This window comes from Chrysochloris asiatica, unplaced genomic scaffold (assembly GCF_000296735.1).
Source record: "Chrysochloris asiatica unplaced genomic scaffold, ChrAsi1.0 scaffold00012, whole genome shotgun sequence".
Classification (NCBI taxonomy): Eukaryota; Metazoa; Chordata; class Mammalia; order Afrosoricida; family Chrysochloridae; genus Chrysochloris; species Chrysochloris asiatica.
In genome coordinates, this window is record NW_006408530.1 from 11,375,691 (window position 1) to 11,392,632 (window position 16,942).

The following is a 16,942-nucleotide window of genomic DNA, read 5'->3' on the forward strand; positions in this document are numbered from 1 at the left end:
AACTCTTTCTCTCTGTTCCTTGTAGGCTGAATAAATTTCCAGGAGGTACAAGTGGCAAGCAGAGCCTCTAAATTTGAAGACTGACAGCCCACAAGATGTCACTAGTAGAACGTAATGGGCATTTGTTGTTTGTCAGCCACCCAACACACATTCTCCTAATAGCGCCCAGCTTCCTTTAGAGGAATTAATTACCTTACACACACACACACCTCCAAATGCATGCAACTTTCATCAGGCAATCTATCAGCATGTCCTCTCCTCCTATCACCACACACAGCCCTACTTCTCTTCTGAGACGCTGAATCCCCAATGCAACAACACAAGGATAGGAAAAACACTGTGAGAGGATTCACTTCAGTGTGACCCCTCGGGAGAACTGGCCATTTCTTCCAGTTGCCTACATCCCCTGGAACAACCAACCCCAGCTTCGGCCTGTCAGAACCTGGGTCCTCCACTGTTCCTCTGCTTCTGTGCACCACGCACTGCTTTTTCAAATTAGTCCATTTTTGTTTAAACCAAGTGGGTTCAATTCCTGTTGCTTGCGACCCAAAGGCCCTAACTGCCACACTGGAAAATGAAACCAGGCAAGTGGGTGGTTCTCCTCATTCCTTCCTTTATAAAAACAGGGATAGGTCATGCACATACCCAAAGCTATTCTCAAAAATTAATAAAAGCTGCAATAGTATATACCAAGGAACCCTGGTAGCATAGTAGATTATGAGTTGGGCTGCAAATTGCAAGGTCAACAGTTCTAATCTACCAGCTGCTCCATGGGAGAAAGATCTGGCTTTCTAATCCCATAAAGATTTACAGCCTTGGTTGTTGTTGTTGTTGTTAGGTGCCATCAAGTCAGTACCGACTCACAGCGATCCTATGCACAGTAGAATGAAACACTGTCTGATCCGGGGCCAAATACTGTAGCCACGCTTGAGTCCATCAATGCTGACACCTGGCCAATCCATCTTGTTGAGGTCTTCCTCTTTTTCTCGGACCCTCTACCTTACCAAACATGATATACTTCTCCAGTGACTGGTCCCTCCTGACAATATGTTCAACGTATGAGACAAAAGTTTGGCCATCCTGGTCTCCAAGGAGCACTCTGGCTGCACTTCCTCCAACACGGATCTGTTTGTTCTTTTGCCATGGGCTGCCAAAAGAACAGCTTTGGTAGCCCTATACAAAGTCACATGAGTGGGAGTTGACACAAAGGCAGTGGGTTTTTGGTTTAGGGTATACACCATGGATCCCTGGTGGTGTAGTGGGTTAGGCAATGGTCTAACAGTAAGGTCAGTGGTTCAAATCTACCAGCTACTCTTCAGAAAAAGATGAGGCTGTCTGCTCCAATAAAAAATACAGTCTTAGAAATCCTAAGGTGCAGTTCTACTCTGACCTCTCGGGTCACTATGAGTCGTAATTGACTCGATGGCAGTGGGTTTATGGTATATAGCTGGGTGGCACAAATGGTTAAGTAGTGGACTACTAACGGAAAGGCAGTTCAAACCCAACCACAGGTGCCTAGCAAGTAAGGCCTAGTAATTTGCTTCCAATAGGTCACAGCCTTGCACATCCTATGAAACAGTTCCACTCTGCTTGCTTGTCATTGCCATGAGTTGGATTTGACTAGATGGAAACCAGTAACAACTACATAGTATATGAGTGTAAGCTATGAGTTACAGACTGATTCTGAGAATCAAGCTGCATTTGGAAGGAATCCCCCAGTATGGGTGCACTGAAAATTGGTGGCTTGAGGAATGGGGATGATGGTGGCAAAAAAAAACAAAAAAACCCACAAAAACAGCCAATAGGAGTTTAATAGACAGGGTTTACAAAGGGACTCCAAAAAGTTCCTAAGAAAATGCAAAGAAACAGAAAATGGAATTTTTCCATGGAATTTTTGAAGCCCTCTCATAGTTTACATTTGAATGTCCTCTCCTGTGTCACAGTCCCATTACTTCCAGCTGTATCAGACATACCTCCTTTCACCTACATATCTTATCTGCTTTGTTGTTATTGTTTAGTGCCATCGAGTCATTACCAACTTATAGCAATCCTGTAAGGGGTCTCTGAAGAGCGGCTGGTGGATTTGAACTGCTGACTTTGTGGTTAGTAGTTCGTAGGCCAGTGCATATTTTATAGAGCAGGGGTGGGGAATGTCTGGCTCACAAGCTATATAAGGACTGCAAAATCATTGGTCTGTCCCTGCCAAAGCAACCACAGTTTCAGCCATCGCATAGGGTGAGTTAATGAAATGTTTGACCAAATATAGCAGGTTAATTTTTAAGTTGATAATTCTGTATGGCACACAATGATGTTATCAGAACCAATTCAACAGCACTTAACAACAATAACAACTCCTACTGTAGAGCCACACCAGCATTCCATTATTTGCTTGGTGGTGGTCATGGCTGTGTGCCTTGGTGTCGGGTCTGACTCATAGCTACCTTGCATAGGGTTTCTTAGGCTATAAATCTTTATAGGAGCAGAAAACCTCATCTTTCTCCAATTGAACAGCTGGTAGATTTCAGCAACTGACCTTGAGGTTAGCAGCTCGACCCATAACCACTAACGCTACCAAAGCTCCTTCCATTATCTGCTTAGGTTCTCCTAAAGTCATTTGCAGTTACAACACCATTGTTAATTTACGTATTTTCAATCTTAATCTTTCTACCATATTCTATATAACAGTGAGTAGGAAAAAGCACACTCACACCAACTTCATTTCGGTTACACTGTTGTCCTTGTTCTCCCACCAGCTGGAGTACAGAAATCAAACTTTTAAATTATAAACACATCCTACAATACAAGAAACCCCTTTCCCAGGGGAGAGTATACAGGATTGACAAGACTCGTTCAGACTGTTCAGATGACAATGTGGAACATGAATTCCCAGAAGACACTGACGAGAACTAAGTAGCTGCCTGCTACAAGTGGAGAACAAATGTATATGCCAAATTTAAAAAGGAATCGGGCAATATCCTGCCACCCGAGGGCACTGCCTCCTCTAATTATCTATCCAGTTCTAAGTTCCCTAATTCACATAAGGAGTCCTGCTATGGCAGTGTGGTTTAATACGCCAGACTGCAAAGTCCTTTGAACTGCAAGGTTGGTTCAAGCTCACCAGCTGCTGCTCGGAAACCCTACACAGGGTCGCTATGGGTCAGAACCAACTCGACAGCACTTAACAACAATGATTCACATAAACAGCCAGGCCTTCATAATTGCTGCTACAAGAAACGAGAACTGAAGCATGGGAACCACTTCCAGACACGAGCTTCCAGTCCTTTCTTACATGTATGCATTCATTCATTCATTCGTTTATTTTTGGTGTGGCACACTAAATTCAAGGAGCCATAGATTTCTTGAACTCCCTTCTCATCCCTTCTTCTCCAGGAGTTCTAGGTAAATAGCTCTGCCCTCCACTCAACTCAGTAAACCCTCCAATCCAAACAACCATGAGCCTGATACCTCCTGCCCACTTCAGTCCATTCTCCAGCACAACCAACAGAGCTTCAAAAATGCAAATCTTCTATGGTCCCTAAGAAGTCTTGGTGGGTTAAGTATTGGGCTGTTGACCAGAAAGTTGGAGATTCAAACCCACCAGCTGTTCCTAGGTAGAAAGATAAGGCCGTATAATCCTACAAAGATTTAGTCTCAGAAACCCTAGGAAGCAGTTCTACTCTGTCCTATAGGGTCGCTTTGAGTCAAAATGGACTCCTTGAAAGTATATAGTTGCTCATCATTTTCAAGATAATGAGAAAAATCCTGAGTAAGGACTGCAGAGCCCAGCACCATATAGCCCCTGCCAACCCTTTCAGCCCATCTCAGGCCCACCTTCCCATCGCTCCCCACTGCCCTACCATCCAGCTCTCCACATTGGCCTTCCTGCCCCACTCCTAAGGGACCTTGTAAAACGGGGCTCTCTCCACCCTCAGTTTGCACCTTTGATTTCAGCTGACTAGCTGCTACTTCTTTCAGATGCCAGTGAACAACAACCAGGATTCGTGTAAGGTCTCACCTTTAAAGGGCACAGAAGTAGAACAAATAGTTTAAAAATGATGATGGTGGCAGTGATGTGCTCTAGACTCGGTTCTAACTCATAAATAGCAACCCTGCATTGATAGGGTTTCCAAGGCTGTAAATCTTTATGAGAGCAGAAAGTCTCATCTTTTTCCTGCGGAACAGCTGATAGCTTCAAACTGCTGACCTTGAGATTAGCAGCCCGACTCCTAACAACTACGCTACCAGAGCTCCTTAAATTGATTGTAAGGAGGCTAAATGAAGAGGCCAAGAACAGACATCAACTAGTCCAAAAGAGCTGCTCACACAAGGGTAGGTTAGGCATACAGGGCAGTGGGCAGACTTCACAGGACAGCATTGATGGGGGATAGAGAATTGGTGGGTTAGAACTGGACAAGAAGCGGAAAACGATGTCAAAAACAAAATAAGGTTGCCAACTCCACAATGTTTCTACCTTTCACCAAAGGGCATTACTAGATGTCCTGGTCACCCAACAGAGTGCTGACCCTGGAGCTCCCAGAAACAGAATAAACCTTCTACAACCCCTTGCTCCCAGCCTCAACAAGCACCTCACCCGCTCTCCTACTCCTGACAAGTGGCAAGGAAGCGTCCTCCAGCCCCAGGTGCTAAATTACTCACTCATTCTAGCAGCTTTCAAAACACATGTGCAGCAAGATATTCTTCCCAAAAAAAAGGGAATCATGTTATTTAGGCTACTAGGTCATTTTTTGAACCTCTCTTAAATTCTCATTAGCCACGTAATTGCTTTTCAATTAAACAGTAGTTCATTGACACCCCACCCTTACTAGCAAGCCAAAAAAAAGGTAGTGGCAAACATCTAATCCCAAGACAGTCTGCTGTTAACTCTATAGTTACAAACAGGGCACACTCTCTCCCATGTAACAGCCCTGGGATCCCACATTTACTCATGGCTGTGGACCGGACCGCAGCAGCACCTGAAATAAAGACTGGCTAAAGCAGCAAAGAATCGGAAGAATGACCTCCAATCAGACAGACAGACAGACACACACTTCATTTCAGTAAAAAAAACCTTCTGTCTGATTTCCATCACAATGCTAAAATCACTCCATCTGCAGTAGGATCTGAAAACCCCTGTTCAACACCTCACCCACAACTCATCCACCCACCGCAATGTCAACTCTCTGAGATATTTTCTCCCAGGAGAAATGAGAATGTTTGTGGGGGGAGAAAAGAAAACAAAACCCTAGTCACGAAACAAGCCTTTAAGATTCCACTTTAGCCTGAAGTTTTGTCAGTAACCCTCCACTTTTGCCTTTGAAGAAGCTGAGCATGGAGGAGATTTTTCACAAAAAAATGAGCAAAAACTAAAACAAATAATTACTAGAGGTGACTTACCCCAAATCAGTTTTTTTAAAAAGAAATCACAAAGGAGAGAATGACATTTTTATAAACAAAGCATCTGAATCACAAAGTCTCAAGCTCTGCCCTCTAAACTTCCAACTATGGCTACAGCACAGGTGAACACCTCATTGGAAATACAGAAATAAGGCAACCTTGCAAATTGTCACATGCTCACATGACGCTCTAGGCCAGCCAAGCACCGGAGTTGGGGGTAAGGGAGAGCTTTCCTAGGGAAAGGAAACATCTAGTCGTTCACACATGTTGTTACCAGGCAAGTCCAAGCTTCACCTTCATCCCTCCTTCTCTTGTCTCCGGGGATGCTAACAGTCACCTTCATCCCTCCTGCTCTCATTTCCCAAAATGCCAACAGTTGCAGGAAAAAGAAAGTGCACACTTTGGCCCCCTTTTCCCTCTCCATGCTGTCTTACCATTTCTCCATCTGTTTAGCTCCATCTCCAGATGCTGGATAACATTTTTCAAAGTCTTGTTTTTTTCTTTCTCTTTTTCATATTTCTTCTTCCATTCCTCCGCTGTCAGTTCCAGGTTCACAGAGACTGTATTCTTGATGGTCTTCGCTCTGGGGTGCAAAACATGAGAGGAAAAATCTGAGCACAGATTTCAGCAGTAGCTGGGGCATTCATGTAATTCAGTCTCCAATTCCTTTCATTTCAAAAGGTTTGGATGGGGAAGCAGAAGGGATACCTGTGGCATACCTACTAACCCCCAGTTGGAGGAATAACACTGCTACTCCTTGATTCTCCAAATCCACTCTTTCCTTTTCTCCCTACAGCCCTGTGGACTTTTCATTGAATTAGCTCCTCTTTCTTCCATTCCCCTACCACCATCGTAGTCTATGTTCTCAGACATGATGCATGGTTATTGCCCTTTTTAAATTTTCCACATCCTCCTTTAATACCTCTTGCACATAACTGCCAGAGAATCTTCCTAAACACATTTCCTTTCAATTCAATAAACATGTATAAAACACACAGTCTATGCCAGGACTGGGGATGTACCAAATCTCTGCCCACCTGGAGCTTGCAGTTTCTCTTATCAGTAATACACAGATGGAAGTGATATACTCAATGTTTTTTCTGAATCAGATCAGGAACCTAGAACCATCCTTGAGATGTTGAACATATGCCAACATGCCTCAGGGGTCAGGTGAGTCACATAAATGAACAAGGAGACCAGGTGAAATCAGAGCTACTTGCTGAGCACATGACCCATTGCAGCCAAGTGCAGAAATGAAGGGTCTACTGTTCTCAGATTATAACATTTTTCAAAGAATGCAAGAAAATAGACATTTTTAACATTTGTATGTCCTAGTTTTAAAAAAAAATTTTTTTCAAAATAATTTGTGGGACAAACTTGTCTAATGGCATTCATTTTGGCATTTCTAGTTAAGACTGGTAACTAAGGTCCCGTGGACTAGAACATTATGATACCACATATCTGGTAGTTGGACAGTAACTTGAGGGAGCAGATGGCAAGAGTGGCAGCTCTTGGTGATACTAGAAATAAAAGGTATGAACACATAAGCAACCTTGTCCAGTTTTTAAAAGACTGAAAACTACAGTTTAAAAATGTCCTGTTTTATTTTCTAGTGATTTTATCATGTTCAACACCCAACATTTATTGCAACATCATATTTGCCAGCACTATCTAATATGAGACTCAGGTTAATTACCGTTGTCATCGAATGACATTTTAGATATGATTTCTATTTCAGTGAAAGAAATTCAGCACGACAGACGTCATTACAAAAATTAATCTCTAACACAGACAACTAAATAACCTAACTGTCAAAAGAAGAGTTAAATGGCTTCAACTTAAGACTCCACTTAAGAATTAGTATAATTCTTTCTAGTTCTCTTGAACTTGAGGCTGCTGTCCCCAGAAGTAAATGTTTCAACTCTAGTAGTTTTTTCCAAAGTAGCAATGTTATGACTGCTGTAAAGTCTGTACTGCTTTCATCCTGTCACCTCCCCTTCTAACAGCCTCAGGCAGTGGCGTGGATGTTGCCCAGATACAAACACAAGCTGAAGCATCCATTGTCAGCTAACAAAATCTTGTGGAGAAGCCTAGTCTCTACCATATGTCATGAGTTGGAATTGATTCAACAGCAATTAATTATTTTATTAATAGAAAAAAAAAAATCTATTCCAGATGGATCATAGATATAAATGTAGAAGTTAAAACAAGAAAACATGCCCCTCTTAAAAAAAAAAAAAAAAAACATAAGAGATTACCTACAAAATCTTGGAGCAGGTAAAAGATTTCTTAAATAGGACCCAAAAGAAAAAAAAAAGTGATTTCATTAAAAGCTTTTTATCACAAGGGTACCTGTTCTCATCACTTCTATTCATTATTGTATTAGAAATCCTTGTCAGAACAATAAGATAAGAAAAAGAAATAAAAGGTATCAACATTGGAAAAAAAGCAAAATTATCTCTATTTGCAGATGTTGTTGTTAAGTGATGTTGAGCTGGTTCCAATCCATAGCAACCCTGTATAGGGTTTCTGAGGAGTGGCTGGTGAGCTTGAACTGCTGACCTTGTAGTTCAAATGACCTTGCAGTCCAGCACATTAACTCACAGCACTGCACCAGTACTCCAGATATGATATGATATCATATCATATCTCTCTATATAGGATCATATTCATATATATGATCCTAAAAAGAGAAAATCTCAAAGTCCACAAGAAAATTTCTAGAGCTAATAGAGAAATTTAGCAAAGATACAGGGTACAAGATCATCAAGCAAAAATCAGTTAGTTTCTACACCAGCAATGAGAAATCTGAAAGAGAAATTAAGGAAACAATTCCATTTACAGCAACACCTAAGAGAAAAAATGATGTTGTTGTTGTTAAGTGCCATTGAGTCAGTTCCAACTCTAGCAGCCCTGTATAAGGTTTCCAATGAGCAGAATGTATCTAACCAGGGATGTGATATATTCAGTAGAATGAAAACCATAAAACACTGCTGAAAGAGATTAAAGAAGATTTAAATAAATAGAAAGATGTTCCATGTTTATGGATTGGAATGCTTACTATTGTTAACATATCAACATACTCAGTGACCTATAGATTCTACTCAATCCCAATCAAAATTCCAAATAGTCTCCTTTAAAGAAATAGAAACACCATTGGTCAACTTTATATGAAATTGCAAGAGATCCCGAATAGCTAAAGCAATGTAGAAAGAAAAGAACAAAGTTGGAAGACTCCCACTGCCTGATTTTAAAACATTCTCTGCAGCTACAGGGACGTCAGTGGCTTTAGAGGATTAGTACTAGACTGCGAACCACAAAGTCAGCAGTTCAAGCCCATCAGCTGCTCTACAGGAGAAAGATGAGGTTTTCTGCTACCTCCAGAGATTCATAACCATTTAATGGGGAAAGAAGTATTTCTTCAATAAGTGTGTTGGGCAACCTTGGAACAATAGTGTTCTGCTGGTAGATACATGGACAGAGACACAGGCTAAATGGGTATGGAGGAAGAGTGGGAGTATACCCACAAATATGTAAAAGTTTTAAAGAGGATATTTGTACCTGGTTATTTATCTTTCCTGCAAACATAACTATGAATGTGGTGGAGCATACAGTGGGCAAAATGATGGAAACTTTCTAGATATTGCCAAACATCTTAAAGCAATGAATTGCTGGGCTGGGGGGCTCAGGACCATAGTTTCGGGGGACACTCGGGCTAATTGACATAATATAGTCCACAAGACAATGTTCTACATCCTACTTTGGTGAGTAGCTTCTAGGATCTTAAAAGTGTATAAGCGGCCATCTAAGGTGTAGCTATTGGTCTCCTGCACTGAAGAAAGAAGCGTGATGAGAATTGAAATGCTCGAATAAATTAGTCCAAAGAACTAATGAGCATCAGTCTCCATGACTCTGAGACCTGGCTACCTGGCTCCCACTACCAACTGCTCTGAAAGGGATCACATTAGAAGATCCTGGATAAAGTGGGAGAAAATGTGGAACAAAACTCAAAATTATTATTATTTTTTTTTTAAAGACTGGGCTTACTATTCAGAAAGAGACTCGAAGAACCTGAGACTATGGTCCTCAACCACTCTTCGGGTCTGGAAAGGAACTCACCCTCCCTCATGGCCCAGTTTTCAGCCAAGCAGTAGATGGGTAAATAGGGAAGACAACAACACTAGCAAGGTATGTTCACCATGGAATAGTTAATCATTCAAAATCAAAAGGGCAACATTTATCTAAGGACAGAGTTGAGCAGGAATGGGAAAGTGGATAGAATGCAAATAAGAACCACAGGGAGGAAGCAAAATAACTGTTGTTGCATGGTTGTGACACACTCTTAGCAACCCTGTATAAGGTTTCCAAGGAGCAGTTGATGAGTTTGAGCCATCAACCTTGTGGCTCAAACTGACCTTACAGTCCAGTGCTTATCCTACAGCGCCACACCAGGAGGGGGACTGCAATCATTGAGCTGAAACAAAGTGTAAGATTTGTTGAATGGAAAACTAATGATCTTGGCTGTAAACTTTTTACTCAATTCATAATAAAAAGTAAAAGAAAGAAAACTCACGTGGAAATGTCATTAAATAAATAAATAAATGGTAACAGGAAAATTAGATTTCCAAATGCAGAAAAACAAAACAGGATCCATGTCCCACATCATACACAACAATTTCTAAATGTGCAAACTAAAACTATAAAACTCTTAAAATAAAAAGAAGGGACAACTAATCAGGCCTAGCTTTTAACGATTGTTGTTAAGTACCATGGAGTCAGTTCCAACCCATAATGACCCAATATATGGCTTCTAAGGAGTGGCTGGTGAGCTTGAACCACTGACCTTGTGGTTCACACCAACTCTGCAGTCCAGTGCATTAACCCACAGTGCCACACCAGGACTGCAGCTTTTAATGATAGATTATCTAATGTAATAACAAAAACACAAACAACAAAAGACAGATACATAAATAGTATTTTATAAAAACTGGACACTTGTATTCTTCAAAAGATTACCCCCACCTAAGAAACATCAAGGCAAGTGGTCGGGTCCCCTCAGTGCAAACCCCCTTCCAAGACTAAGACTCAATGGGAATACACGCTGTGATTAGTGACCACGCTTGACACAGATAAGGGGAAGTGAGGGAAAAACAGAAATGAAGCGGTGAGCTAAGCCCTACAACGTTCAATAGACTTCTGTGAACCTGGGTGAAGACCTGGTTAGCCAGCAGTGTGGCAAGACCTGGGGACTCTTGGGCCCAGAGTCAGTGACATAGCCACAGAGGACTAGAGTGGAGAGTGAAGCGTCCAGCTGATAAAAAGAGAGGGCATATGCATAAGAATACCCACACTTGCAGATAATACCCACTTATCCTGGCTTCAGTGACTGGATGATCAGAGCTCAACCAGAAGTAAAAAGAAGAGGGGAAAAAAAAAAGTATTCTCATACAATTTGGTGAACTTGACCTACACCTATGGAAGCAGTAGCTCAAAAGAGGGAATAAGTCCTTACAGCAAGAATCAACCCCACCCCCTCCACACACAGAGTAGACAGGGATGGACAACTTGGACATTGGCTACCCAAAATGGGGGGTGGAGGGGTACAAAGGCAAGAAATGACTGGCTTACAAGCTTTCAAGAGGGAACCTAGATCCAGAGGGCCTGGAAGAAGGTAGAATCTCCAGTGAGTAGTATTCAATCTGACTAGGCGGGGCTGATGCAATGAAATGCAGATGGGTCTCTTGTGATACAATAGTGAATAATTGTTATCAGGACTGATTGTGAGGGTCGGAAATGTAAAGGTGGATGTTTTATAGCAAGGAGGGGAGTGATTAACTTTTCAGTCTAGGAGCGGAGGTCCCTAGGACCATCAAGGGAGAAGAGCAGAGAGCGGGACCCTACCCAGAGAAGCAGTGATGCCTGAAATGGAGCCAGAGATGATGACGTGGAGCGATGGAGCAGCTGGAGACTTTAGATCCAGAGAGGGAGAGCGACTGTGTGCTGAAGACCTGGGGGTTACTGGGGAAGGATTGCATGGAGGGGATTGTAACCATGGCAATGAGACGATATACGATAGAATGAATGTAAGACTGATGTTCTCCCATGTAAACTATCACATAATTCACAATAAAACATTAAAAAAAAAAGATTACCCCCAAAATGTAAAGTTACCGACTGGGAGAATTTCTTCAGAAACTATATGTCCAACAAAAATCTAATAACCAAAATATACATAAAATTTCTACAACTTAGCAACAAAAAGACAAAGTAAACCAATTATAAAATGGGGAAAGAATTTGAATAGGTATTTCACCAAAGAAGATGTTCAAATGGCCACCAAACACATGAAAAGATGCTCAGCTTCATTAACCATCTTTTTTTTTTCTTTATGTGCCATCGCGTCGGTTCCGACCCATAGCGACCCTGTATAGGGTTTCCGAGGGTGTAAATCTTTACGGGAGTAAAAAGCCTCATCTTTCTCCCGCGGAGCGGCTGGTAGTTTCAAACCGCTGACCTTAAGGTTCGCAGCCCGATTCGTAACCACTACGCTACTAGACAGATGCAAATCAAAACTACACTCCCATTTAGAATAGCTAAGGAGCCCTACTGGTGCTGTAAGATAAACACTAGACTGCTATCTACAAGGTCAGTAGTTCAAACCAACCAATGGCTCTGATGGATAGAGATGAGGATATCTGTTTTATAAAACTGTATAGTCTTGGAAACCCTATATAAGGTCGCGATGAGTTGGAATCAACTGGAAGGCACTGGGTTTTATTTGGTCTTGGTTACTGTTGTTGTCAAGTGTCGTCAAGTTGGTTCTGACTCACAGCAAACCTGTACAGAGTTTCCAAGGAGTGGCTGGTGGGTTTGAACCACTAACTTCATGGTTTGCAGTTCAATACTTATTCTAGCCAATTCTTTTAAACCTGAAAATAACAAATGTTATCCTAGCCAATTTTTTTAAACCTGAAAATAACAAATGTTGGCAAGGATGTGGGGAAATTGGGACTTTTACTCATTGCTGGAAAGAAATGCAAAATGGTACAACTGTTGTGAGAAATAGTGTTGTGATTCTTCAAAAATCTGTAACTAGAACTACCATGTGACCCGAACGCACCCTGGTAGTGTAGTGGGTTATGAGTAGGGCTGCTAACTACAAGGTCAGCAATTTGTAACTACCAGCTGCTCTGTGGGAGTAAGAGGAGGACTTCTGCTCATGTAAAAATTTCCAGCTTCAAAAACACTATACAAGGTCTTTATGAGTTAGAACTGATTCCACAGCAAACAGTCACCACCACTATATAACCCAGCAATTCCACTCTTAGGTTATATACACCAAAGACTTGAAAGCAGAGACTCAAATAGAAGCTTGCACACCGATGTTCATTGCAGAACTATTCACAACAGCCAAAAGCATGGAAACAACCTAACTGTCCATACACAGATAAATGGATAAACAAAATGTGGTGCAAACTGGATACTACTAATCCAGTAGAAGAAAAGTCTGGATTATATGCTACAATATGGATGAGACTTGAAGACATTACACAGAGTGAAATAAGTCAATTGCAAAAGGACAAATTTTGTATAACCTCACTTATATAAAAAGATAGGAGGAGACAAATGTATTGAGAACAAAGTTCAGTAGAGGTTACCAGGGACAGGAGAAAAGGGAGAAAGGGAGTTAAATGATGATGGATGCACATTTACTATAACTGCTATCAGTAAGGTGCTTACCCCTACCAAAGTTTAATTGGCAAAAGTCGTGCGATATATATTTACAACTATGACCAAAAAAAGAGTAGCTTCTGATTCTGCTAATGTACAACCAAAAACCTCACGGGATTTGGTTTCTTTATTTGGAGGTTTAGGGTCATGTTTTCATAAGACATCCCAGTTAATTGGCCTAATAGTAAGTTTAATGTTTCTGTGCTATCTCCTAGTTCAATTCATAGTGACAGGGGTCTTTAAAAGCTTTCAAGACGTCATCCAAGGCACAACAAATGGTCTCCAAGTGCCTGGAATACCATCTGAAGAAAGAGAGCCAGGAAATGAAGGATTTTTATGCACAGGGTAGCTATGAGTCCGCCAACTTGATGGCACCTAACAACAACAATGAAATGTGTGGCCCACTGCCTCTCTGAACAACTGCCTCCTTTGCCATGGGACCAAAAGCACTGGATGATGCCCGACTACTATTACTGAACATTTTCATCAGATATTCTATAGAAAACTCCTGATCAAAGGTGGGGGTAGAGGTGGGGTACAGAACAGACTTTTGGAGCCATGAAGATTGCATAAATTCCTATAACCATTGCTCTGACATAATCTATAAACCTTAAGCCAAAAATATTCCCTGAAGTCTTCTGAAACCAAACAACAGCTTAGCCTAACGAGGAAAAAAGATCTGCTTTGAGCATTATGCTTTTTTAAGAATTAACTATAAGGGACTAAATTGACAGCAGCAACTTGAAGGATTAAATAGGAACCTTAGGGGCCAGTGACTTTATGTTAATGGAGGAGGAACAACTCAGAAAAGGAGGTATTTACAACTCTAAGAATGTTACTAAATGGTACATGTAGAAACTGTTGAATTGGTTTGCTGTGTATATTCTTAACAAAATAAAATTGTATTAAAAAACAAACAAGACTGTCTTCGTTAAGAGAGAAATGACATATATCTTTCACAAAAATTAACTCATGGATCATATAGACCGAAATGTAAAACACAAAATCTAGGTATGTTTTTTGTTGATACGTTTTTTTGATATAACACCAAAAACACAACCTAGGGGGTGATGCCTAAGTTGGACTTCATTCCAATTTAAAAACTTCTGCTAAGCAAAAGACACTTGAGAATCTAAAGAAAAGCAACAAACTGGGAAAAATTTTTGGCAAAACACCTATCTAATGCAGGGCTTATTTCCAAGATACACAAAGGACTCTAAAAACTCAACAATAAGCAAACAAACGACCCAATTTTTTCTCAAATGTGTAAAAGATTTGAGCAGACCAAACAAGATATATAGATGTCAAATAAGCATATAAAAAGATGATTCATATCATATGTCATTAGGGAATTGCACATTAAAATTATAAAGAGATACTACCATTAGAATGGCTAAAATACAAAACACTGGCAGGTGAGAATGTGAACCAACAGGAATTTTCTATTTTTGGTGGAAATACAAAATGGTACACCCACTTTGGAAGATAGTTTGGCCGTTTCTTGCTAAGTTAAACGATGTCTAATTATATGATCATACAATCCAGCAATCCTACTCCTAGGTATTTACCTAAATGAGTTAGAAACTTAGATCCACAAAAAAATCTGCACATGAGGATTTGTAGGAATTTTACCCATAAATGCCAATACTGAAAGCAATCAAGATGGCCTTCGAAAAGCCACACAATGGAATTCCACAGTAAAGAGAAATAAGGTATTGAGGAACCTTAAATGCATAACGTTAAATGAAAAGAAGCCAGTCTGAAGACATTGTATAATGTATCATCTAAACTATAAGAACTATATTCTGGAAAAGTGAAAATTATTTATACGTTAAAAAAAAAAAATCTGTGGTTATCAGGGGTTCAGAGGGACTAGAAAAGGAATGAATAAGGAGAGCAGAGGGCATTTTAGAGTTCTGCATGATACTCTAATGATATCATGCATTAAATAAAACCCACAGAACTATGTAAGACAGAATGAACCCTAATGTAAACTCTGGACTCTCATTAATAATAACATATCACCAATTGCAATAAATGTATTACATTAATACAAGTGATGGTACTTTCAATAGCCCCATATGCATGTGAAAGTTGGGCAATGAATAAGAAGACCATAGAAGAATTGATGCATTTGAGTTATGGTGTTGGAGGAGAATATTAAAAGTACCATGGACTACCAACAAAACAGTGTTGGAAGAAGTACAGCCATACTGCTCCTCAGAAAAGCAAGAGTGGCCAGAATTCATCTCTCATACTTCAGACATATTATCAGGAAATAAATCATGTTTGGTAAAGTGGAGGGTCAGCAAACAAGAGGAAGATCCCCAATGAGATAGATTGGCACAGTGACAGTAGCAATAGGCTCAAGCATAGCAGCAACTGTGAGACTGGCACAGGACCAAGCAGTATTTCGTTCTGTTGTGCATAAGGTTGCTATGAGTCAGTACTGATTCAAAAGCACCTAACAACAATAATAATGCAAAGTGGTAGTGAGGAGCCAGATAATTTTACAGAAAAATTGAGCAGAAACTCTCTGTACTTTCTGCTCAATTTTTCTGTAAAACTGCTCTTTTTTAAAAAATAATAAAATCAATTGGCATATCACAGTCCAGGATTTTCTAAATCCCACTTTGGTAAGTAGTTTATAAGCAGTCATCAAAGGGTACAACTATTGGTCTCTCCCCATCTGCAGCAATGATGAAAATCAAAGACACATAGACATAATTAGTTCAAAGAATTAATGGACCATGAGAACCTCAGCCTTCATGGCCCTGAGACCAGAAGAGCTAGAAGGTGGACCAGCTTAGTTACTCTTCAAGCCTAGAATTGAACTCATCCCTGTGGCTAAATTTTTGGCCACATAACAGAGAAAGTCTATAAGATGGACAATAACACAGGGGAGGTAAACAATCCTTAGAATTACCAACCATTTGAAATCAAAAGGTCTGCATCTGCTCAAGGATCAAGGTCAGAAGACAGGAAGGGGCAGGAAAAAGGAGGACTGGAAATGGGAAGCACAAGGAGGAAGTGGGTAAGTCATTTTACATTGTGGGTATTGCAATCAATGACATGAAACAAAATGTGTGTCAATTGTTGAATGGAAAATAGATTTGCTCTAAAAACCTTCACAATAAAAAATTTGTAAAAAAAAAAAAAAAGCCTATTAATTTAAAAAACTAAAAAGACAAAGTAAAAAGTTGAAGAAGAGCTACAGAATATACATATTAAACATATCAGAATACATTCCTACAAATCAATAAGCAATAAAGCAGACAGCCTGATGAAAAAAAAAGAAAAGAAGCAAGAAAGAGAGTTCTAGGATTCTGAGTGGTGGTTACATATTCATGTTGTCATTGTTGCTTAGTGCTGTTGAGATAGTTCAGATTCATAGTGACCCTATATAGGGTTTCCAAGGAGCAGCTGGTGGGTTTGAACTAAGCATTCTGCATGTAAACTATAGAGCATCAACAGGATTCCTACATATTCATAAACATTTGTAAAAATTCATTGAGTTATACACTTTAAAAAACTACAATTTGATACACATATGTTATAGTCAATAAAAAGTAAGTTAGAAACAAACTGATATAGGAAGAAATCAAGTCATATACAAGAATTTCCAGAAAATGGAATGATTTCAACTAGAGTTCCTTAAAAATAGTGAATTTCGGCTTCTGGTTTTCACAGGGACAGAGGCAGGTGGGAGGGACTGAAAACCCAGAGAAGCTGCTTTAACAGAACAGCCCCAGAGCTCTGGATCAAGCATAAGGTACAGAAGAAAAAGCAGAAAAAAGGATAAAAAATCTGAAGAGAG

The 16,942-nt window shown here is 40.2% G+C and overlaps 1 protein-coding gene across 1 annotated transcript in view; it reads right to left on the bottom strand.

Moving 5' to 3' along the window:
• The window catches only part of KIF5C (kinesin family member 5C), a 242,778-nt gene that overhangs the window by 70,076 nt on the left and 155,760 nt on the right, over nucleotides 1–16,942 (bottom strand). Inside the window, exon 12 of the mRNA XM_006834553.1 lies at nucleotides 5,829–5,977. Coding sequence (XP_006834616.1) covers nucleotides 5,829–5,977 — 149 coding nt within the window. The remainder of the gene's footprint in view (nucleotides 1–5,828; nucleotides 5,978–16,942) is intronic.